The 24,762-nt window shown below is 37.0% G+C and overlaps 1 protein-coding gene across 1 annotated transcript in view; it reads right to left on the minus strand.

Annotated features, from left to right (window-relative positions):
* The window catches only part of BGN (biglycan), a 376,091-nt gene extending 357,064 nt beyond the window's left edge, over window positions 1-19,027 (minus strand). The window contains exon 1 of the mRNA XM_044080413.1: window positions 18,725-19,027. Within this exon, the coding sequence (XP_043936348.1) occupies window positions 18,725-19,012 (288 nt within the window). The 5' untranslated portion in view covers window positions 19,013-19,027. The remainder of the gene's footprint in view (window positions 1-18,724) is intronic.
* Window positions 19,028-24,762: the final 5,735 nt, after the last annotated feature.

The raw sequence follows: 24,762 nt of genomic DNA on the forward strand, positions 1-24,762 counted from the left end.
GATGTCAAAAGCCTTGACAAGGTCAAGATAGGCTGTGTGAACCACCTTAGCCTCGTCTACGGCTTTGGTGACTGCCTCAAAGAAGTCAATCAGGTTCAGAAGGCATGATCTGCCTTTCACAAGCCCAAACTGGGTGGGGTCCAGAGTTTTGAAGTTACCAATGTCTTTGTTTATGAGTTCCATGATGATACCTTCCATGGCCTTGCAGACCAGGCTCATCAGGCTAATAGGGCGATAGTTCTCAGGATCAGTGGTGGCTCCCCCTTTGTGGAGTGGGATAACTGTTGCTGTGCCCCATTCAGTGGGCACAAAGCCTGACGTGAGACTATGGTTGAACATGATGCTTAGGTGGGGAGACAGTTTGTTCTGAAGTTCGTGTAAAACAGAGCCTGGGATGTCAGTGGGCAAATGGAATCAAAATCTGGACTACAGAAAGCAAGTTATTAACAGCTCACAACCTTAATCCCCTGTGCTAAAAAACAGATCATTATCTTGGCATCAGCTCTTGATATTGCAGTAATAAGGTATGGAAGGTTAATGTCACTTGTCAAAGAAAGTTTGGGGTATTTCAGAAAGGCTCACAATGCACATGTCTCATTTACAATGCTGAATACTGACACACTGAAAAAAAAAGACCAGAAACCCAGGAGAAGAGTGAATTTCAGACCTCACTCTTCTCCTTTAAACTTCTCTTTTACAGCGGTTCAAGTCCCCCACACCCCCTATACTTCTATATACTAACTCTGAGATTACCATACCTTGGACAAAAGGGAATAGTCTAGGAAATGGCAATCTTAGACTTAATATATGTAAGTTCATTCTTTGGCTATTCACTCTCCATGTTTCAAGACTCATTCTAGAAGTTCCTGACATTTCAAATGGTTACCTTAAAGGAAACATGGTTAGAAATTAAATTCCTGTGTAACTATTTTAGTGCTGGATAGGTTAGTCCTTCCCATCATCCTGATTTAGATGAAAGCAGGTATAGAAACAGACCCAACTGCAAGCCAACTAATTTTTAAGGTTAAGTATAATATTAAGAAATTAACTTCAAATGCAGACTGGAAGTAAGCCAGATACATGACAGTCAAATGCTTCAATAAATAACAGTCAACTGAGGTATCAGCTCATACATTTAGGGTGCTAAGATCAAGGATTTGACCTCAAGGTATAATGAACTTGGAGATGATTATATTAAATCTGAGACAGCCAACAGCAAACAAAAAAAAAAAAAAACATGATTGAGTGGGATAGGGGCTTGCACTCCACTTAAGAAGAGGTTACCTTGACAATTTAGACAATTGGTTTATGTTTGCTCAGCTCACTTTTTGAAAAACTTACCTTTTTATTTCATATGTGAACATCTCAAAGTTAAAACACTTCTTTGTTATCACTTTTTTTAAAAACAATTACAGTTCTGGAGTTTGTCTTAAGAAGATTTTATGACTGTTATGTCCATCACTTTCAGTGATATATATATATTTTCAGATTATATATTTTTTCAGAGGTAGTGCATCCTTAAGTGAAAATTATGTAATCTATAATGAAAGTCAGTTTATCAAAAAATAGTGTCAGCTCTAATGTCATTCCTCTGGTGGTAGCCATTTGATTTGATTCGTGGATGCCACAAATGGCCCTGCTTTGACTTCTATTTGAAGACAACAAGAATGTAAAATTTGTATGCAGATGCATAATAGACCCATGCAGAAAAAAAGGCCATGGCAAAACACATGTACACAGAGACTTTTATAAACTTCTGTTTTATGTGACATCATGGGAAATATGTAAATCACCCCAGAAAACAACAGAAATGTTTCAGTGTAATAGTTTGATAATACATAAACACTCATATATCTTTAATGATGCAATGAAGCATATCACTGTATATGGAAAGGGTTTCACTGTTATTATACCTTCTCAATAATAAATATAAATTACATTAAGTTCAGAAACATCTGGCTTACAGGACGTCTTTATATTAAGTTATACCAGGAGTATGGGTACCAGCCAGATGCCCTGAAGAAGGAGGCAATTCTTCAGATAAAGATATTCCCTGTCTACGTTTTTGTTAAAGCAAACTATCCACATAACCTATGGGTTAGATGTAGAAAATCGACACTGTCTTGATTTGCTATATACTTCTTTACAAGAATTTAATAAAATGTAGAAATAGAAGTAGGTTTATTGGCACACTCACATAGAAAGATTATGTTAAAAGCTAGATTACTGATTACAGAAATTTACAGAGCATTTACTATAGTAAGGGTCTATATTAGAATATTGAAGTTTCAAAACTTTGAATGTTCTAATATCGACCCCTATTCAGCGAAAGCTGAAAACATCGAACATACAGAAGAGCGAATTTTTTCCTAGGGAAAAAATTTTCTGTTCCAAAACACATACACACAACACAAACACACCAAACAAACAGCAATCCACACACATACACCTAAAATCTTACACCTAACTCTACACTATACATACACCACTAACTATCCACTTACCTTAACTCAAACCCTAACCCTAAGGTCCATCACTATCACACACTCACCTCACCCACACCCTAACCCTAACTCACCTACCCCGCCCTAACCCTCACGTCCACACAATCGCACACTTACCTGACTCGCGTCCTAACTCACTTAACCCATCCTAACCCTCACGTCCACACAATCGCACACATACCTAACCCGCGCCCTAACCCTAACTCACCTAACCTGTCCTAACCCTCACATCGACACAATCTCACACATACCTAACCCGCACCCTAACCCTAACTAACCTAACCCGCGCTCAATCGCACACTTACCTGTACCCGACCTGTAACTTTCCACCATAGCGCTGAAAATACCAAAGCAACAGAAATGGACAACCAAATTATTTCCCTAGGAAAAAATTTGGTTTTCTGAAGCTTCGATATTTTCAGCTTTCGCTGAATAGGGGTCGATATTAGAACATTCAAACTTTGATGTTCTAATATAGACCCTATAGTAACATATGCCTTTTGTACTTGTGTGTCTTTATTTACAATGACCTTCTTAAAGTGCAGGTCATTCTTTTGTCAGTACAGAAAATAGGAAAAAATATCATTCAAAATAGGTTCAGTCCAGTAAGATACACATTGAAATATCATTTGACATATCATTAATGAGATCAGGAGTTCATTACTTTAGATATATGGCTGTCAAACAAAGTGCACACAAAAAATAGGCATGAGACCTTTCATACTTGATTATTTCCATGGGTATGTAGCACACAATTAAACTCTTTCTCAAAGTTGGGAGGGTGGCCTAATGGGTAAGGTGTTTGTCTTGCAAACACAAGGTGCAGCGTTTGAGTCTCACAAGGGATAATTAGCTAAGCTTAAAATGGCTCGCAAGGGCAGTTAGCTTAGTACTAACCTAAGAACCTATGTGCTGCAAGTAACAAGAAAAAAGTTATTTATTACCTGTATCTAAAGTGATCCTTGACTATTTGCAATGAAAGTGTCATAAAATATGATAATGATCCATGCCACATCACTTGTCATTTGGTATCTATGGCTCACAAATCAAGTGTTTACTTTATTTTATAGCTATCAGAACAGAACAACCAGTCACTAAATGGCACTATAGCATTTCCTCCTGTGGCTGGTATCTATAATTTACAAGGACCATATTCACTTTCTTGCCTTATCTTATTTTTCTCCATGAATCATACACAGAGACAGTCCTTCATTAATGTTATCTGTTTTTACTTATGGAAGAGAGTAATAACTTAATTCTTGTGGTGTGATAGATCACTGAATCTAGATTTAGAGGGTGTTGCCTCCTTGGACATTTATATTTACAGACCACAATTTAAAGCTATCTATGAGAATATTTTAAGGCTTGCTTGCTGCATAGACACAAACAGCTTGACCTATAAATCAACAAAGTTAATAAAGGTTAAAAATCATAATCCTGTGATTATTTATTTTTTTAGAATCAACATTTGATAAATTAATTGCAATATCTGGCGCCCAATGTGCTATTGTTTAAGTTGAGACGTTATAGCTGTAGTGCATAATGGGAAGTATGAGTACAAACATTATTTTCCTAGGATTATTGAATTTGAAAGCATCTGACCACCCCCATCATTGTGACTGTGTCAAGGGTGAGAATATTGTGTGGGGGTAGGTGCTCCAGTTCATGTTCTGCGAGTTGTTTACCTGTTATCAATAACAAAAGCATTGTAGTGCACAAAAAAGCAAATGTTCATTTCCATATTTTCTTATAAAGCAAGAATGAGTGCTGGAGAATCTCATCATTAAATATGTTTCTCTTCATGAGCATCTGAAGGAAAGATCTGTGTGGGCAACATGTTAAAATGTATCATTTAACAGGCAAAATGTATTAGTGGGATTTCTGTTTACTGAGTAATGACCATTTTTGTATCCAGACTCATTGTTGGAGATCAGCTAGGAAAACAGGGAGAATATTTCCTTCAACTGGACACAGTCAAATTGCATAAAGTCACTTGCTTCATCTACATATTGTTATCATGCTGAATTAATACTATTATTATTATTACAAGATTAAGAGCTATTAATAGGTTATGCAGATTACAGGAAAATTGCAAAAATGTTGATAGCACAAAACTGAAAATGATTCCTGTATAAGCAAATATAGATCAGCTACCTGAAATCAAAAAGTCTAAAATAAATAATTAAATAAACAAATAAATGCTATTAAAGGACTCCAATAATTTTCTAATCGCTTTAAGCACTTTTTTGTATGTCTATAATAAGTTAAACTTCTTCAGAGCAAAGAATAAACAATGACATTTAAATAACTTTTGAAATTTATCGTAAGACTTCAGCCAGTCACTCTACAATCAATTAAATAAGAAATTAGTATGTAAATAAGTTTAGCCACTCGCTAAAATGTATTAATACAATGAGTTTGCAGACAAACACAAATAACATACAAACCAATGTATACTGTGAACAATGTAGAAATAAGTATTTCAGTCAAGAAGTATTTAAAACAATTTGAAATAGCAGCAGCAGCAGTTGAAATGGTGAAAATCACAACTGTGTTGATTTCAACTAAATACAATAAACTTAAATTATAAAGACGTACTGTGAAAACTGGAAAGTGTATCAGGGTATTCATCTTATTTAATCGACTTACTTCACGATAAGCAAATAGTATTGGTGCAATCATTAAGCCTAGGTCGTTGATCAGTCCCCTAACTTTATCTGCCACTGAATCTCCTTTCATTAAAGATAGTTAGTGAAATCACTGTCTCTTAGATCCAAAATCACACGGTTAATTATGAAAAAAGTTGTTTAGTTGTAGTTATTTAAATGTGATTATACAATGATTGTTCATTACTATTCAAAAATGAGCATGCTGATTGGACAGCCCATCCAGTATGCACATTGTAAATAAAGCATATACTAACAGAAAAAAAGTCCAGCCACTGAAGTACCATTGCGTGGCCAGACTTTCTATTCCTATATGCTGAGGGATAGAGCAAAATACGAGAAAAATCAGGTATGTTCTGCAAAACTAAACAATCAGGAAGGTACCTGATTTTGCTTGTATTTCTACACTGTTCCTCAGAAAATCACAGCAATTATCTCTTTTCCTTTGCTACTCCACCACTGTACTGATGTACTGTGTAACTGTGAGAATTCAAGTCCTGTATACATGCACAGTATATCAGTAAACAAGGAAAAAACATGGAGGAACACTACAGCGCTGTAGTTTAAGAAAGGTAAGCAATATCTTTCTTAAATAATGTCATTGAATAACAGAAATAATTCACTCCTGGGTGAAGGTATATCAGGATTTACCTATGGTTGGCTTTGTTTGATCACTTGGGCTTCACCTTTGTAATCAAACCACACTGACCCATGGGTAAATGCTAACACACCCACACCCAGTCATGGATTATTGCTAAATTATTTGTATCACTCTTTGTTGTGAAGGAGTTTTTGATTTTGTAGATGAAAGTGCTTAATTCAACAATAAAGTTACTGGAGTCCATTGCTGACTTTTTTTTTGTATTCAAATTATTTTTATGCTGGTTATGCACCTTAGTTTGTGGTTAGTTTAAAAAGTTTATGTCCTTTCTGGCCAAAAGCACAGCAACTGATTTTTCTGCCAATAATGTTGGTGATATAAGCTCAGAAACAAGAATCAGGCAATAAGATACCAGACAAAAGGAGGCCTGAGGCATCCTGTGACCCTTTCCTTGGGCAGACATCATTGTGGCTAGTGTAATCAAAGGGCCAGGGTATCTGCTGTTGACTTAGCCAATGTAGAAACAGTGCACCAGAAAAACATTGTCCCTACTTCGTGACTAAAGCGGATGGTCACAAAACAATGTAGTCTGAAACATGTGAAGTCACCTGTCAAGTAACATGTCAGAGCATTCACTGAGACAAGGAGAATGCACAAATGGAAACACTGCCATTTGGCAGAAAAGAAAGAGGAGGTCTCATTGTCACTTCACTGCGATAGCCAATGGTAGAACTGAAGGCCCAATAAATTATGGTGGATCACGTAGCTTAAGAAAAACGAATGTACATTTCTAACTCATGTCTTCCCTTATTTAACATCATGTCTTCTAGTGTTTCCTTACTCATGATACTTAGAACACCAGGTATAATAAGTGAAAAAAAGATAATAAAACTGAAACACAATAAAGGTGAGAAATACAAGATGAGTGCAAGTGCAGAGGAGAGAGTCTGGTATGAGGAAAGCAGATATCTGGAAACAGTCACAAATACATTTTATTTTATGAAAGGTAGTAATAAGAGTGTGGAATGCTTTCACTGGGTGGATGGTGGCATCTGGATTATCAGAGGAGGTAGAATACCTTTTGAGAAGTAAAAATGTGAGAGGTATGAAAACAGTGCATCTGTAAAACATTATCTCTAATCTACATTTGAAATAACAAGTCCATAGCCCTCTTTCTTCTAGCTGCAGTCATCATATGCCCACAGATTGAAGACTGACAAGGCATGCTATACATTACTGAAAGACTATAAGACATTTTTCGGTATTTGAAAAGAATTCAAACTTTAGATGTTCACATGAGTGACCATAAGTCCATTTTTCCTACTAAGCAGTTTCTGCTCATTCATGGATGTATTTTCGGAGACATAATTGCAGTGAGATTGTGAGGGCACACTTCACTGTTTCTATGAATGGAAATTGGTACTTTGTGTCTAGTACAACATTTTTGAGTCTCAACATTTATTGAAATGTAAAAAAATTGAGTTTCAAGTGAAACAAAATAGATCAAAGCCTGGTTCATTGCAATTTCATATTAATTATTTATTGTTTTACTTATTTTTGGGGGAGCAAAGGCACTCAAACCTGCTATGCAAAGGGTTTTGCATCTTTCTCTTTCTACTACTAATACAATCATTTGTAGGTTATCATACCTTATATGTGAAGCAATATTACCCTTTGCAGTAACCTCATTTAATGAACCAATTGCATTTCTGTAAAAAAGTCTCACATTGCCAAAAGTGACTTTGCAAAGTTGGATGGCATTAATCCATGGATGAGATAACTTTATCGTGTAGCCCATATTTGTGGTCTGTGAGGAACCAGAGATCTGAGTTCATTCAGACCATTCTTCGTAAAGAGGAAAACATGACTGAAGTAGTACAGGAATCTGCTTCAAAATGGCAGAAATTCTTAAGCTCTCACTATTAGCAGCATGCATAGAACATCAGATTGTTCTGCCTTTCATTATTAAAAGTGCTTTTTTGAGATTGTTAATGCACATATTACACAGACACACATTAGCTGAAAAGCAAATATGTGAATTGACCTGAAGTGTAAATGCACGAAGAGCGGGAAGCTGTAAATGTCCTCAGTGCACATATAACCAAGAGATGGAAGTTTTGGTTTCCTGAGGTCTTATAAACTTCATGATATATCACCAATAGCTATTGTGTTCAGGAACATTTTATTTGTATTATTACCCATTATTCTTTGATTGTTGACAAGGTATTTACATTGAGCACAGCAAAAATGTTTTATTTTTGGTAGAGACCCAAGATCAAAAAAAGTGAATTGATCTGTACAAAGAGACAACTTATATTCACATATGGGCAATGAGATAAAACCCAAAGTATCTTGATTTGCAGCTCAACACTTCTATCATTGTGTTACATGACCCCTTGCATCCCATGCATGTATTTAGATCTTAAGTTTCCAAATTCCAAGAGAGTGAACAATGTGTTGACTTCTTTGGATGAGGTGTAAAACCAAAGTCGTATCTGCCTGTTCAGATAATAATCTGAGAGATAGTGAAGATTCCACAAAGTTTGTTCAGTAAAGAACAGGGGACAATTTCCCTTGTGTCCTGCCACCAGGAAATATAAGCAAACTATATATACCTAACGCTATGTAATTGATAAAGTGCAAACAAATAAATGGTTAATCATGATAAGACACTGGAGAGTGGAAGGTGAACTTTGTAGAAGAGTTCAAAACTTAGAAAAACGGAAATTGCTTAAGTAGACTCTGTAGCAGTTATATTCTCTTTCTCTCTCTCTCTCTCTCTCTCTCTCTCGCTTCCCTATGATTATAACTTTTATTCTGAGACATAGGCTGTATAAAATTGTAAATCAGGAAGGCAGACAACTGCCACACATAACTGTGTACATGTTTATTTTGTCACTGATGTATTTTCCCTTTTGTTGTATGCCATCTTTTTAGGAGCATGGACAATAGGTTCTTGTTTACTGAATGTCATTTTCTGAATTAATTTAAAACTCTGCCAAAAATGTTTTGACAAAGTGTGTCTTGATCTAATGTAGTAACAATTTCTTTGCTGCTCTAGGGCCCCTCACTCCAGTTTCTTTCTCTCTCTCTGCAGTCATTCCCTCTTTTTTCCTGGCTTTGGCCCATTTCTCTGACCTGAGCATTGCATGACTTTTGTGCTGTTAGTCCCTGCCTTCTGACCTCCTTCTTCAGCTCTCCTCCCTTGCATGTTACCCATGTATTCTGCCAGCAAGGCAGCACGCTTACTGCCAGATGGCTGTCTTCCAGTTTCTCTCTCTGTTCTATGTGCAGTGCCCTTTTTTGTGCCATAGATGAAATTTTATATCAGTATGACACCAAGCACTCTGGGGTGATATTGTGAAATGTTCAGTGAGAATGTAAGCTTTCTATAAACATTTTTTTTAAATATAAAGCTATGGTTGAGAACAGCAGGTTTTCCATGTACAGTATTTTGAATAATAAAGAAGTTTTTCTTTCTCAGTATAAAAAAAGAGGAACAAGTTCATGATTTGCATGATGCTCACAGTGTGGGGCACTTTTCCCGTGTGTGTGTGTGTGTGTGTGTGTGTGTGTGTGTGTGTGTGTGTGTGTGTGTGTGTGTGTGTGTGTGTGTGTGTGTGTGTGTGTGTGTGTGTGCGTGTGCGTGTGCGTGTGTGTGTGTGTGTGTGTGTGTGTGCTGGCGTGCGTGGGAGTGGCATCTATGAAGCAATGAAGCAGAGGAAAGCACTTTCAGTCTAGCAATGCAAGCAGCATAAAAAATCCTTACTAATCAAGGCTTTTGAGGACTGTACTGTTTAAGATTAAAAACTAAATAAAATAAATTATAAATAAATAGTCCACAGTAGCATTCATTCCTTGTACTGACTGAAGAAAGTGTATCATCTGCTAAGACATCTATAAATTTGATAAAAGAAGCATGACAAAAGCTGCAAACCTTTTTAAAAATACTATCTTGAAACGATCAACAATTCACTGTTTGTGAAAAATAAGTCCATGTTATTATGGCGGCCATGGTGGTGCATCGGTTAGCATTGCCACCTCACAGCAAGAGGCTCTCTGGTTTGATTCTTGGCTGGGGTGCCTTCTATGCGGAGTCTGCATGTCCTCCCTGTGGTCGCGTGGGTTTCCTCCGGGTGCTCCGGTTTCCTCCCACATCTCAAAGACATACAGTAGGTGGATTGGACACTCTAAATTGGCCCTAGGTGTGAGTGAGTGCATGTGTGTGCCTTCTGTGGAAGGTTGGGCACTGGGCTGGCAAATCGACACTGTAAAACTCCACCTCCAATCATGAGTGAACAGATGATCTGCTGTGGCGACCCCTAACCGGGAAATGAAGAAGTCCATGTTATTATGCAAGAACTCCTGTTTAGAATTGCAGAATTTGTGGAGGAAAAGAAAGCTTTGCCTTGTTTTTTCTAATATCAGTGTCACTGAGATTATATTTTCCAGCTTTAATGTAATTCTGCAACTGCAGAGGTAGAGAAAATCATTCCAAAAGAGCAGATGGTTCTGAACTGAACAAAAGTGGGAGCAGAGTACTGTCTAGAAGTGCAATGTTAGTTTGGAAGGTCAGCAGAAAGGGCTATGACTGTAAAGTAACAACAAAATGTGTTGTATGGGTCTGGGTCTGATGTCCTTGTTCTCGGTTTGCATGAACAAGTCAGGTAACCACAGAAGTATTTCTGTGTAGCCTGTAAAAAAGCCAAGTGGGCTTACCTGGTACATGAATTAAACAAAATAAAAATATGAATAAATTAATCGAATAAAATAAAAATATGTTCAAAACCTACACACTTTCTATTTCTGGTATTGTCTATAGTAGAAGCAAATGTCAAATATGTGCATTTGTGGTAGAATCATATTTTTGATAGGCACAACATTTACATGTTCAGCAACATGCTGGTTGTAATCACATTTTTGTTAATACAACATCCCTATTACTAATTAAGTGCTTTTTAATAATGTGCTCTCAGTTAAACCTGAGAATTATGCAAACAGAATGCACCCAAATATGATCTGAATCATGTGAAGCAGCTACGTTGTGCATATGGAAGGGAAGACACTTGGACCAACTGTGTTAGGCATCGGCTATGGAATATAGTATCTTCTGGATAGGAGAACACAGAACAAAGACTACACACCACATCAGGCCTAGCATCTTGGTGCTGAAAGAGTTGGCTCTAAATGATTTGGCCATGTTGACTGATGTTGCCAAATGGGGCATGGATATTTGCTGTCATTGAGTGGGTTGGGATCTGAGCTTACTGTGGGGATTACACAAGCCTACTGGTCAGTGTGTTCAACACATAAAGCTCAGCATCCCATGGTCAGTAAACTATTGGCTGGTTACCTGGGATAGCTCTGTTGAGAGAAAGCTGGATGCACATCCAATCAGCTGACCAAAAATGAGCTAGGAATTGCTATAATGAATATAGGATCACATCCAGGATGCAGCTTGGAAGTGGGGAATATGATGGCAAGGAAGAAAGCAGATGCTTAGCATATGAAGGAGACAAGGTGAAAGAGCAGTGTAGTAAAGTCTCTCGGCCTGGGATTCACCATCTTCTACTCAATCGACAGATTAGAAATAGTCTGGGAATCACAGATAGTGAGTGAGCATTTTCTGAAGACATAATCAGAATTAGTGATAAACTCATGGCAGTTAGACCCCAGTGTAAACATAGAGCAGTCTTCATAATCTCAGCCCATGTTTCACAGCATGGGTGCAATGGCGAGGAAAAGGGGGCATTCAGGCAGTAGTTGCAGGACCTTGTGAATAAAGTGGGGCAAAATAAGTTGGTCTTAATAATTGGGACCTGAAAGCACTGATTAGTATAGACAGTACAGGCTATGAGATTTGTCTGGGTATGTGTGGTTGGGGCAATAGAGATAATGAAAAAGATGCCATTCTAGATTTCTGCCTGGCAGGTTGCTTAATGGTGGCCATCAGATAATTCACCAAGAGACATATTCACTAGATCACATACAAAACTGGTCAGCATGCATCTCAGGTAGACTTATTCTTAGTCAACAAAGAGCACTGGGGTCAAATCAGAGATTGCAATGTTTTACCTAGTAAAATGGTTGGCCTCAGCATAAACTACTGGCAACCAGAAACAAACACAAGCAGTGGGCAGACAATGGTCAACAGAGATTAGGCTGAAGACCCAGAAGCTGACTGTAGTGAAAGCACAGGAGTTAAGGAAATACTTATAAGTATCACTTCTGTGTCACTGTTAGACAGAGGCACAGTATACTAACCTCGAAAAAGGGCATAGCAAAATAAATTTAAAATGGGTGGCGAAAGCCAAACACATTCTGGCTAGGCTTATAAATGCCCTAGGGCAGATAGCCTAGTATGAACCTATGAACCTATGAATCTATGAAGATGTGGCACCTTACGAAGAAGAGGAAAGGTGGAGGTAAAGAAGAACTGCAGCATCTCAAAACAGCGCATGTGAAGACGATAAAAGAGATAAGTGGTTAAGCCAGGTATGGAAATAAGTTATATAAGGAAAAGCTGGGGATGGAATTAAAAAGCCCTGGAAGTTACCAAACGAAAGAGAGAGTGAAGGAAAAAGAGGAAGACAGAAAAGAATGACCAGGCCAAGAAGGAATACTGATTGGCTAGCAAGAGGATAGCAGCAGTTCCAGTAACAGCTGTCAATCTATACCAGCTTCTGGAAAGTGATTTAGCAGATAGCATAACATTCTATCCAACAGCAAAGCAGCAACAGGAAGCTAAAAAAGGTCGACAGCAGATACTGTTCATAAGGGATACCAGCAACAATCTGCTCACCAGTCCAGAGGATATCAAGTGCAGATGGAAGGAGTACTTTAAAAAGCTTCTGAGTGAAGAAAACCCTAGAGAAGTTTACTGTCCTAGGCACACTTTACAATGAAAGAAGAAGAACCCTTCTATAATTTCAAAGTTCACTAAGTAAAATGAAGTCAGGAAAACTGAATGTCTCAGCTGACTAGATATAATCAAGATATTCAGTACAATGGGGAGAAATTGCTCAGAGGGTGTATGTAGAGGAGAGAGAGAGAGAGAGAGAGAGAGAGAGAGATTGGAGAATAAGCATTCTAGTGAAGTGTACAAAAATGAAAGGCATATTCACAACTGTCAGCAGTACTGAGGTATCAAACTCCTGCCACACTGTATGAAAGTGCTGGGAAGGGTAACTAACAAATATGCAAAGTAGCAGAAAGAAGAATGAGAGATGAGCAGTTTGGATTCAGAAAAGGATGCAGTACAGATGGCCCAATGTTTTCAGTGAGAAAAACAGTGGAGGAAAAGCTGAAAATGAGGACCGACTCCAAATGGGCATTCCTATAGTTGAAGAAAATCTTATCACAAGGTCTCAAGAAAGCTGATTTGCAGTCCTGTGATGATTCAAAGTTTCAGAAACACAGGTAGAATAGATATAGACCATGGACAAGGACCCAATGATACAAGTATGAACAGTGCTCAGACTCACAGAGGGGGTTCCAGTAAGAGATGGAGTTCATCAAGGTTCAGCTCTCAACCCAATCCTGTTTATATTGGTGATTACCAACACATCATAGGAGACAGAGCAACAAAGCTGTTGTGCACAAATTATGTTGCACTACAAGTATACTCTGAATAGGAACTTCAACAAACGACAGGGATCTGGAATGCAAAAATGAACATACATGGGATGAAACTGAATACAGGGAAGGCAGCTATTTATATTAGCAAATGAAAAAAATGAAACAAATCTGAAAAATGAAACAGACTGAAAATAGTGAAGCTGATTGACATCTTCAAATATTCGGAAGGTATGGTTGAGAAGAAGAGAAGTCTGAATGAAGAGGTCAGTGCTAGAATTAGAAATGCTACAGCCAACTGGCACAAAGTGCAAGGTATACAAAACAGCCATTCCACCAGGGACTCTTTATGGCATACAGACTTGAGCAGTGAAGGCAGAGCAGCTACAGGAGCTTGAGGTGATGGAGATGACATGCCTGAGATGGGTAGTGGAGTACACATTATGGGACAAATAAATAAATGAGGACATCAGAGCAGGAGCCCAGGTATACAGAAGGTCAAGGAAAGCAGATTATGGTGATTCAGTGATACATGCAAGCAAGCAGAAGGTAATTTGATAAAGCAGATTTGTCAGTGACAGGAATGCAAGAGAGGATGAGGGCATTCAGCTAAGAGATGAATGGATTGTGTGAGAGGAGACCTCTGACAATCAGGCAAGACTGCTGAAGAAGGCAGGAGAGTGGCTCTGAATCTGGAGAGGTTGCAACAATTGTCAAAACTCCTCAAGCCTATATAATAAATAAGAAAAATGGGTGATGATGAAGACGATGAAGGTGCTGATGGTGATTATTACATTGATTTTAGAATCAGAACCTAGTGTCTTACAACTGAGGAGTATAATGCAGAATTACATTATGTGTATCATGCCCAGCAGCACTTTTAAAAGCATGTCCACAACATGTACAAGAGGACAGGTTTGCTGCCAAAGCCAGTACTGTAGGCAGAAGTTTTACATTTTATATCTTAACATCATATTATTGCCCATTCATCCCACTTTATATTAAAAATGTACACAGCTCTCCAAATGTTGGTGCCAACGCACTGAAGAAATTGTGCATCGTGTTCATCTGCTTCTTTGTACAGCTGTTATGCCATTAAATGAGTAAGCATGCTTTGGTCATAGTAAACGTTACTGTTTTGCACATATGTGTCCAGTTAAGTACACTGAGCATGCCTAGTTACACCCTTGGCCAGAGTCTATAACTGCACAACAGTCAATGCTTATTTGATAGTAGTTTTGGGGTATGCAGATGTTTAGGGGTGGAATGCTATTTAGAAATTATATGTTTTTACATGTGTATAACGTGGATAACAAAGGGAAAGGGAATACAGTTCAATCTTGGATGCTGTCTCCAGACAATGCAATAAGAAAATGTATTCTTCAACACAACAATGCAAAGCAGAATGTGTAATAAATGATGCTTCAATCAACAATTGGAAAGTTGATTAGATTCAAGGTATAGCTGAATACCATGACAATCTGAGATGTGTATTACTTCCCTTCTGACCACAAAACATTCAATATTTCTTCACTAAGTATATTTTTACTGAAAGAGACAATTCTGTTGAGTTATATGGTTGTCACAAAACAATGCAGCAACTTCGGGTAAACTGTAATTGCTAGGAATTCATCTGGTTTCTAGATCCATGTTATACACAGAAATACATTTAAAATTGAATGCAGATGGAGTCAGGAAATGCAACACTGCTATAATGCCAGGAGGTATGTTTTGTCTTGGAAGCTATTGATCTTATCAGTGCAGATGTGTGACAGCAATGTTCATTTAAAACATGCCTCAGCTGGCATGCTTAATTCTGTGATATCAATTATAGCTGGAATACAGATACTTCAAGACTTTCTGCACCAGTGATTCCCCCATCTGGGGTAGGGAGTGGTCAGAATGCATCATATAGGAATGAATAAATGACAAAAACAGAGCTGAAGCATCTCTTGCACCTGGACAAGAGCATAAAGGTTTTGTGATGTTTTCCAGTAATCTGTTTAGTGCAAGCAGCATGCATTTCATATGAATAAAAGGAAGAAAATATACATAAGGCCATGACAAAGTCATGAAGGAATGAAAACAAACTTCTAACAGAGTGGCATTTTTCATTTAGAAGAAAACCAGAAATTAAACTCAACATCGGTGACTGAATATGCTAACATATGCTGCAATCACTGCTGCAAGTTCAGTGTATCTGTTTGCATTCTTCTAACATAAACTATGTTTTCTGGATTTTTCACTTTGGATAAAACAATCCATGTACTTATGTGTTTACTTATTTGTTAACCATGTTAAGTGGGATGGTTCAGGAAACCCTTTTCAGCTACAACCCAGGCCATGGACACAAAAACTATGGGACAACAAGCAAGTGGTCATTTTGCAATGTTAGAAAGCATCTTAACATCTTCTGATGTTTTGCCATTTACTAAGCTAAATAAATAACGTAACTAAGATACCTTCTGGAATATGTATCTTGATTTATGTGGTTGAGGCATATTGTTTCTTAACTAAGACAGATGCTGGGAATGTAGGATGCTAGGATTCTTGGCTCCAATAGTTGTGGTCCTAGGAGATTACTCATTATGTTACCTCTGATATTAGCTGGACTGGGGTGGGTTTGAGAGTGTTCTGCACATAATCCTACTTAAAACTGCTGTCAAAACATCAGAAGATCTTGGTTTCAGCTCCTTATCTAGAATTAGGCTCGATATCTTGCAACTTGACAATGCAACAGGGTTCTAGAAAGCATTATTTAAGTAAAATATTAGCATAAACCTCTAAGATGCAGAACGTATGTTTAGTCTGCAGTCATATAACTTGTAAAATGACAACAAAAGATATGGATTTTGCTGCTAGTGATGGTTACAGCTTTTAGCCCTGTCACAAGAACAGTAGACTAGCATATCACTGATAAAAATACTAACAATAAGAAACACAGAGTATTCCGGTAAACATGTTATTCTCTTTAAGCAAATGAACAGTTAATACAGTTAACAAGGGGGCCAAGAGTTTCATTTTTTTGGCTTTCATGTCCAAGCTGTTAGAATATTCTTGCACTGACTGATGTTTAACACATGACACATCTGAAGCAACACATGGGCAGCCTCAATTTTTTTGTCTAATGCCCCACCATCACTAACAATAATCCTATTCATATTATGTTAATATTAGGGAAGACTCAAAATCCTACTAACATAGCCAGCTAACAGTCAGTCAGTAGACTGTGTGTGTGTGGTTCTAGAGAAACTGAAGTGACTGAGAATTCAGAAGTATGAGAACTACACAGTTAACACAGTAGAAAGTTTATAGTGCACGTGCTGGTCAGTTCTGCAAATCTCTCTGTAATGTGATCAGTAGTTTTTATTATCTGATATGTAGAGCAGAACTGGTTGACTTAAAGCCTAAGGATTAGAATCTGTGCATTTATTCAAATGGAGAAATGGTTTTAATTGTGTGTAAATACTATCTTGTTTAATTTTCAGTTATGAGCCACAAAGCTGTATGACAGGAAACTGATATAAAGTTTATCACCCTTCAGGTACATGGATACAAACAGAATGAGAAGCAAAACCTCAGCCCTAACAAGTTGGAAGCTAGTGTTGTAACTTGTGCATACAAGTGCTATTGCGCATGCATCAGGCGTGAAATGTCTGTTCACCTCTGTGTAGCATTAAAGCAATAGTGAAAATCTTGAAACATCTGTTTTGGCCTGATGTGTAATGTTTAAATATATGTTATGCAAATGCAATACAGATTCAACAAATTTCAGACATAACAGTGACAAGTACTACAGATCAAGTAAATTCCAACATAAATACATTGATATTCGGTCTAAAGATATGGATTTGATGAAGAGTCAGTGCTGGAAGTTATCATTTTTGTTTCTTTGTCTTTTTTTACCACTTTTGTTATGTATCTTATGCATACTAACTTCTATAGTTGTTCTCCCCTTCGAAAGGCCATCTTTAGTGAGTCAAGCCAAACTATTCTATATTTATAAATACAAGCATACATACATACATGGAAGGAATGAATAATAAAAACACTTCAAATCATCATAAGAGTTATTCTAGCTGCATTACAAGTGAATAAATAGTGCAACTATCAAATGATAAAAAATATGAAAAACATTTTTTTAAGGGACTGTGATTTTTAAGACAGCAGTGTTATTCAATTTTCATGGGGACTATATAGCCATTAGCAGCCTTCATTGTGCCTGAGCTGCAGTGATTCTACAAGATGATCCTTCATTGTGGCCATGCTACTAGGTTTCTGTCAAAATAAAAAAAATGCATTTAGCTAAGAAACAAACTATGTTGTGTCAAAATGATATTTTTAAGTAAATCTCAACAGTAACTAGAAATGTCTGCTTTCTTATGAAGCACTTAACAATCAAGGATCTGAGAAGTAAGCCGACTTAAAGATGTGTATTGAGGCTAATACCCACTTCCTTTTTATTGTCTGCAATAATGAGTTGCCCAAACATCTTTGGGTGTTTAATAATGTGAGCAGACTCTCAAAACAATTTGCAGTAAAGTGTGAAATAAGTTACTAATTAGTTGCTATGCTTCTTGGTGATGTATATGTTCCAGCACAGCCATTGCATTTTGAATAGTTATGATAACCAAATTCATCACAGCTTCTGCAATTCAAAAATGTGGTCATGCAGCACCTGTATAGCAAAGCTACATGTCAGCAGTATATAGTCAGAAGTGATGTATTATACTTGTGTCTAGATAGTCACAAAATGAAACTTGTAACAGAACAACTTGGAGTCGGAAACTTCTGGAAAAAGTAGGTCAGAAATCAAACCACGTGTAGTTATTACATAAAGGAAATTGGGGCAATGCAGATCTCACATTCTTGGGGAGGCAGGGAGGTTAAAAATATCACTGAAAGTGCATATGCTTTTGCTACACTTCTGATTTAGAAAAGGTTAAGTTCTTTTGAGGCATAAGCAAGCCCTTCAGAGGCAGAGACAAGAAACAATGAAAGTAATGCATCTTTGTCTTCATTAATATGATACACATGCATAACAGTCAGAAAAAATATGCATTTTACCTAAGAAAGGAGACAGCTCTTCATTTTTTATTTTTAACACAGTTTCAAATTCCAGGCTTATTTATTGTATTACTTTCCTATCTTTTCCAGAACAGGTATAGCTATTGTTACTGAATCCAGACAGAGACCTTATAAATAACTTCTTCACTGAATAATGAAGACAGAACTTGCATTACAGATTAAAAGAAAATGCAGTATGTGTGTGAAATATCTTCTGACTAAAGCAGACTTTTCCTGATTAATGAGTTACTCTTCAAAAGTGACAGGGTATAAAATATATACAAGTTCAAAAAAACATAGAGAAAACATACCTTTTTGTATCTACTGAGAACTACTTGTAAGCTTTGGGAGTTAAAAAAAGCCAGTGGTTTTCCAGCCCTGTGGAAATTCAGTCCGTGCCCGTGTCTTGCTCTTTCTCTCTCAGACTCCGTGTTCTGCCAGCAGATGGGAGTCCTGAACTGAGGCAAGACAGAGCTCCTCCTCAGTAGTCCATGCTGCTCTCTTACACTGGTTTGTGTCACTGTGTAAATGTCCCTTATGATTGGCTGTAGATTCTTTGCTGAAAACAGTGACCTGTCTTTGGCACATGCATACTTCATGTAGCACCCCCAACCCACCCAGCAATTCCCAGTGTCTAGGCATACTTTTGAAATGGCAGAACATGTTAATTTCTCATCATATACTACACATATACAGCTCAAAAGATGCACACATGAATCCTTTGTATACATTAGTGTAGTTGCTTTTGGGGGAAGAGTGCTCAAAGAAATGATGCCAAGAAAACAATCTGCCTTTCTGTGTATTTTTGTTCTGCTCCCTGGCAGCATGTTTAATCCTTCAAACAATGATTTTAAACATTTTTTGGATGTGTTTTGAGACTGCCTTTTATGACACCCTCCCCACAAAAAAAAAAGAAAAACTGCAGGAAATCAGAAAGGCAAAGAATTAAGATAAGGAGAAACTGTTTTGCTCTTTCAATGTAATTATATAAACTCTGGATAAATAAGAGAAAAGGACATGCCTGGTTTGAGAGTGATTTTTTGTGTGTGTGTGTGTGTTTGCCCCTAAAGACTACTTTACTGAAACTGACATTAAATCAGAGCTGTATTTATTTTGTACCTTCTCCAGTTACTACATTTCAAAGGCTTTTGTACTGTTTGGGAAGAAAGCCATTCCAAGAAATAAACAATGCATGAAAAGTTGCTTTTCTGTCAGCAACTGATTTCAGTAATCAGGTCTGTCTGTGAGTTTCTGAAGGGTTCCCTAGTCCTCTGGGCTAGTCATTGTTAAACTCCTTCAGTTCTGAGTGGAGTCTCTCTCTATCTCCTTCTCACACACACCCATATACGCACACATGTACACGCAATCTGAAGCCTCAAACACAAAGAAATGTGTAGTTAGCATTCAATGCCTTGTTGCCACATTATCCCTTGTGTTGGTCTAAAAAGGTGTACAGCCAAGTACCACCAAGCTAACCACCAGTACTTCTACTGGGGGCATACTACATCCTTTTCCCAAACTTTGTGCAAAGAAAATGCTCAGTTACATCACCCCATACCACGGTTCTTTCTGGCCTCGTATTTCCTACTTTTATGTTAGTTACCCTTAGAGGTATGTTACCTGCATACCATGTAACTCCTGCCTTTCATATTTGAAGGTTTATCTTGCATTCTGCCCCTCCTCTCCCTGTCAACCAAGTGTACTTACTGAGATCCTGTTCCCCTATATAAGACACTGGATTTAGACACATTCCTTTTTTTCTCTATTTGCACTGCCAACATCTAAGGGCTCACAATTGCATGTATACCATAAATGTCTCTTTGTGTGTCCTGCTTATTGTATTCAATCTCCTGCATATATCACAACATCCTATAAATGCTCCACTTATCTTTGGCATATTATCTATGTGCATTTACTGACTGATTCAGTTATTTATTTATTTGTACTGACAACCAGGTAAGACTATCTAGCAGGGTCATATACTATTTGTTTTGGAGGGGGAGGGTCAGATGGGCTCTAACGCTGCTTTACACAACTTAACTTTTAATTTATATTTCACTTTACATACATAGGTCTGTAAAAGATGGAGACTGGGAGAATGTACAGTATGCATGCAGTGCTACAAGAGACCTACGTAAGTCATAATAACTAAAGCAGAAATAAGAAATACAATGTCAAGGTAATAAAGGAGGCAAAGTCTAGGGGAAATTAAGGGATGGGGATAGTCTCATGCATTTATACATGATATGAATTTTGTTAACTCCTAAAGTTTACAAGTAGTTCTCAGTAAATATTCCATAGGTTTCCTTGTGTCCAACCAACCAAATGTGGCTGCAAATGGATTCTTACTGTTTGGAAGACAGAGCTCTAAGTTTTATTTCTTGGTCTCTATCCTTCCCCTTTTGCAAGCCTGTAATCAACAGACTATAAAACAGCTCACATTTCAGAATAGAACACTCAGCATCATGAAATAATTTCAGATGGCTGTAGTCATGCATTTATTACAAACCAATTAGCCAGATCCAACCAAATTATTTTATTATTTACCATTCAATATTCAATACTTAATATATGTGCATTGCAAGATGCTTAAGAAGTCTACTGTAGATTACTTAAATTCAAGATGGACTTCACTGGTGAAACATGGCCCTATGTCTCTCAGTTTCTATTTTTACACATTCTGTCACATTAACCAACCATCACTTACCAACCAGTAATAATAAACATTCAGCTAGGAAAATTACATTTGTGTGGGTCTGTACAACTTTTCATAATACAATTTCTGATACAGGCATTCTACCAAATACCATAAGTGATTATCTACCAACATATTTAATCAGAAAACAGAAACACAATCCTCATCAACACCATTACAAAACTGTAAGAAATCTTAACTTCCATTTAGAAAACTGCATTAACACTCTTCGTTTGTACATTTGGAATATTCCTTACATATCATCCTTAGGTACTGCTGTATCACATTTTAACAATGCTTTCTTATCAACCATAAACAAGTTTTTTTCTTGTAAAAACCATAAGAGTGAAGGCAAACCCAACACACTGGCTTACTGAAAATGCTATAGAATTAATGAAAACTAGGGATAAATCCAGGACTTCCTGGCTACACAATAAAACTTCTACTAACCTACAACAATTTAGATATCTTAGAACCAAAGTCAAACATCTCACTAAAAACAGAATTACTACACAAATTTTAGGTAAATCACAGATCAAAACCTAAACTTGTTTTGGTCTTCAGTTAATACTCTTTGGCATCCAAGCTGAATCAACCAACTCACTCCATCAACATTAGAAATAAATTACACTCTGCCAACACAAATAAACCAGCATTGTATCAAATCTCTACTCCCTCTCTCCCCTCAAAAACAACTTTCAAATTTTATCTGCAATAAACAATTGTAGTACAACTTTCTGTCTTCAACCTGTATCTATATCTGTGATTAAAAACATTTATGTGACCTTAAATCTTCAACTACTGCTCCTGATCTTCTACCTTCTGATGTACTAGCTTATCCCATTTCAATGCTAATTAATCACTCAATTAAAGAAAATTATGTTCCAGAACTTTGGAAGCAATCTTTCACAAAGCTGGTCTATCCTCTCTCCTCTCCATAATTACAGACCCATTGCAACCTTATCTCCTTTATCTGAAATAATTGAGAAATGTCTACTCACAGCTCTTAAAATATATGCACTTAACAATCTTTTCTCACCCATATAACATGACTTAGGTCCAAACATAGTATAAATACTACTCTATTAAATTTCACTGAAATAATCAATTAATATGCAAACTCAGGTCATCTTGTTTCAGCCATTTTTTTAGATCAATCTAAGGCTTTCAATACTGTCCGACACCAAAACCTCCTTCACAAGTGCTCTGTACTAAATTTAAATCAATCATCTATTTCATGGTTTCTAATCTATCTTTCTAATAGACAAAAGGCTGTCAAATGGCAATAGGATTATTCATCCTCCTTACCCATCTGTGTTGGTATCTCACAAGGATCTATATTGGGTCCCTTAATATTTAATCTTTTCATCAGTGATCTTTGTCTTGCCTCTTTTCCTGTTTCTCTTCTTCAGTAAGATGATAATTGTGTTCTCATCTGCTCAGCTAAAACTTTATCTTCACTTCAAGAACTTACAGAACAGTTGAATAGAACAATGGCTTGATGACTCACAACTTTTCCTAAATTAGAAAAAAACATTAAATTAATGATATTGTCCCCAAAACCATTCTCTGCCAAAGAGAGTCTCTTATCAATAACTTCAAAGAATTCTACCAAAACTGAATTAGTCACCCAAACTAAACATCTTGGTGTCATCACTGATGAACATCTAAAATTTGATCAACATACCCTTCAAATAACCAATAAAAAAATATCAAAAACTGGTATCATTATACAGGATAAAACCTTACCTAACTGATTCAGATAGAAAAAAAAAATGCATCTGCCTATCTACTTCCTTCTCTGCTGTGCACATCTCCAGTCTGAAGAAACTTGCCCTCTCCTCAGTTATATAAACTGGAACAATGCTATAACAATGTGGATAAATTTGCAGCAAATCTGCCATGTAGAGCTTACCACTCTACTGCTGTCAGACATTTGAAATGGTTACCCCATACTCTTATTCATGCACAAACTTAAGTACACATAACATACTCAACTTTCCAAACAAATGCATTGTCTTCAACATATTGTTCAAATACATTCCTCAAGTAGAAATCTTCATTTTTCAGATAAATCTTTTCTCACTGTATTTAAATCCAACAGCACAGCTGGTAATAGTCTTTACTCTAGCTGTGTTAAAAAACAATATACCTTATACAATTAGACAAACTGACTCCCTTACTTTATTCAAATCAAAACTAAAAAAAATCCCTAGCTGATACTTGGTTATGCATTTGTTTATCAATTGGCTAACACTTTTCAACCCAAAAGTTCTGATCTTATATATAATGACTTAATTATTCTCCTTTTCTGTTTTTCACTCTAATTTTCTCTTTTCTGTTTTAACTATATATATTAGTGTACTGTAATTATATTATTATTATTATATTGTTAACTTGCCATTTTATGTTGCTATAATAATTTTTCTAAGTATTGCTATTTTTTTCCATTTTGTATTCAGAGAGCTTTTCTCCTTGGGCCTCCACTGGAAAGGGGCTTTTCTGCCAAGTCAAACTATCATGGTAAATAAATGCAAATAAGTAAATATACTGAGGTACTTTATATTCTCCAGGGGAGACTGGGTGAAGAATGCCATTACTTTCTGCCAGGATAATCCATGTTCTTTCTGAAGAATTGTTAGTACCAAATCCCTCCCCAATAACTTTGTCCCTTAACACTTCTGCCTCTTATACATATGACAGTGACAAATCTAACCCCAGCTAAAGAAGGGGAAAACTGGAAAAAAGTGGGAAAAAACAGGAAAAAAATATGAGGTCCCTTCTCAACCTTCAGAACGATCACCCCTATCATACAAATGGGTTCCTACTTGGACTATAACCTATTCTATCCCTAGTTTAATCCTCACACATTATATTTCTTTGCTAATCATGTCAGATGCCACATCTGATTTTATAATGTGTCAGCCTGGGGTGGGACTACATAGTCCACCCTAACCTTCTGGGCTGTCTAAAATAGCTCTTTACCCAACCCTACTGATTACCCCTACTCCCACATACTAAACTGCGAGCCAGTCCTCCCCAGACAACAGACTTCATAAATGGCACTGCAATTCTGAATGCTTTAAGCCCCTGATTTGTACTCCATGGCATCCCTCTACCTCTCCCTATTAGAGGCAGATAACCATCAGACTTGAGAAAACCATCAGATTTGAGAACATCACATAGTCTGAATTAAACACTCAACCCACTAAGGATGAAGATGAAATATCCACCAATCAGTGAAAAGTATCAAGTTATTTTATTCTTTGATATTCAATGGTCAGTACATAATATGAGATGTGTGTGTTGCAGCACATTTAGGAGGAATGCTCTGCAGTATCACAACACAAGGTGCATTACAATGGTGATGTATGTTTTACATCACTAGTATCCATTTTTATTTATTATCTTATTATTTATTATTTATTTGACATTTGTTAACCAGGAAAGTCCAACTGAGCTAGAAGAGCCCTTTTTCAGTGGCGGCCCGTGAAGAAAACATCCACAGAAGAACAAAACAATATTACATACATAGCATGAATGAGAACATTACAGAGTGAACATAGTTTGGTATTCAAGAAGGTTATACAAGTGTATCCAAAAGAAACAAATGCACACAATCAGAGAAAGTACAATACATTAGATTTAAATACA

Source organism: Protopterus annectens, chromosome 8.part0 (assembly GCF_019279795.1).
Source record: "Protopterus annectens isolate FY-2018-M chromosome 8.part0, PAN1.0, whole genome shotgun sequence".
Lineage (NCBI taxonomy): Eukaryota > Metazoa > Chordata > Ceratodontiformes > Protopteridae > Protopterus > Protopterus annectens.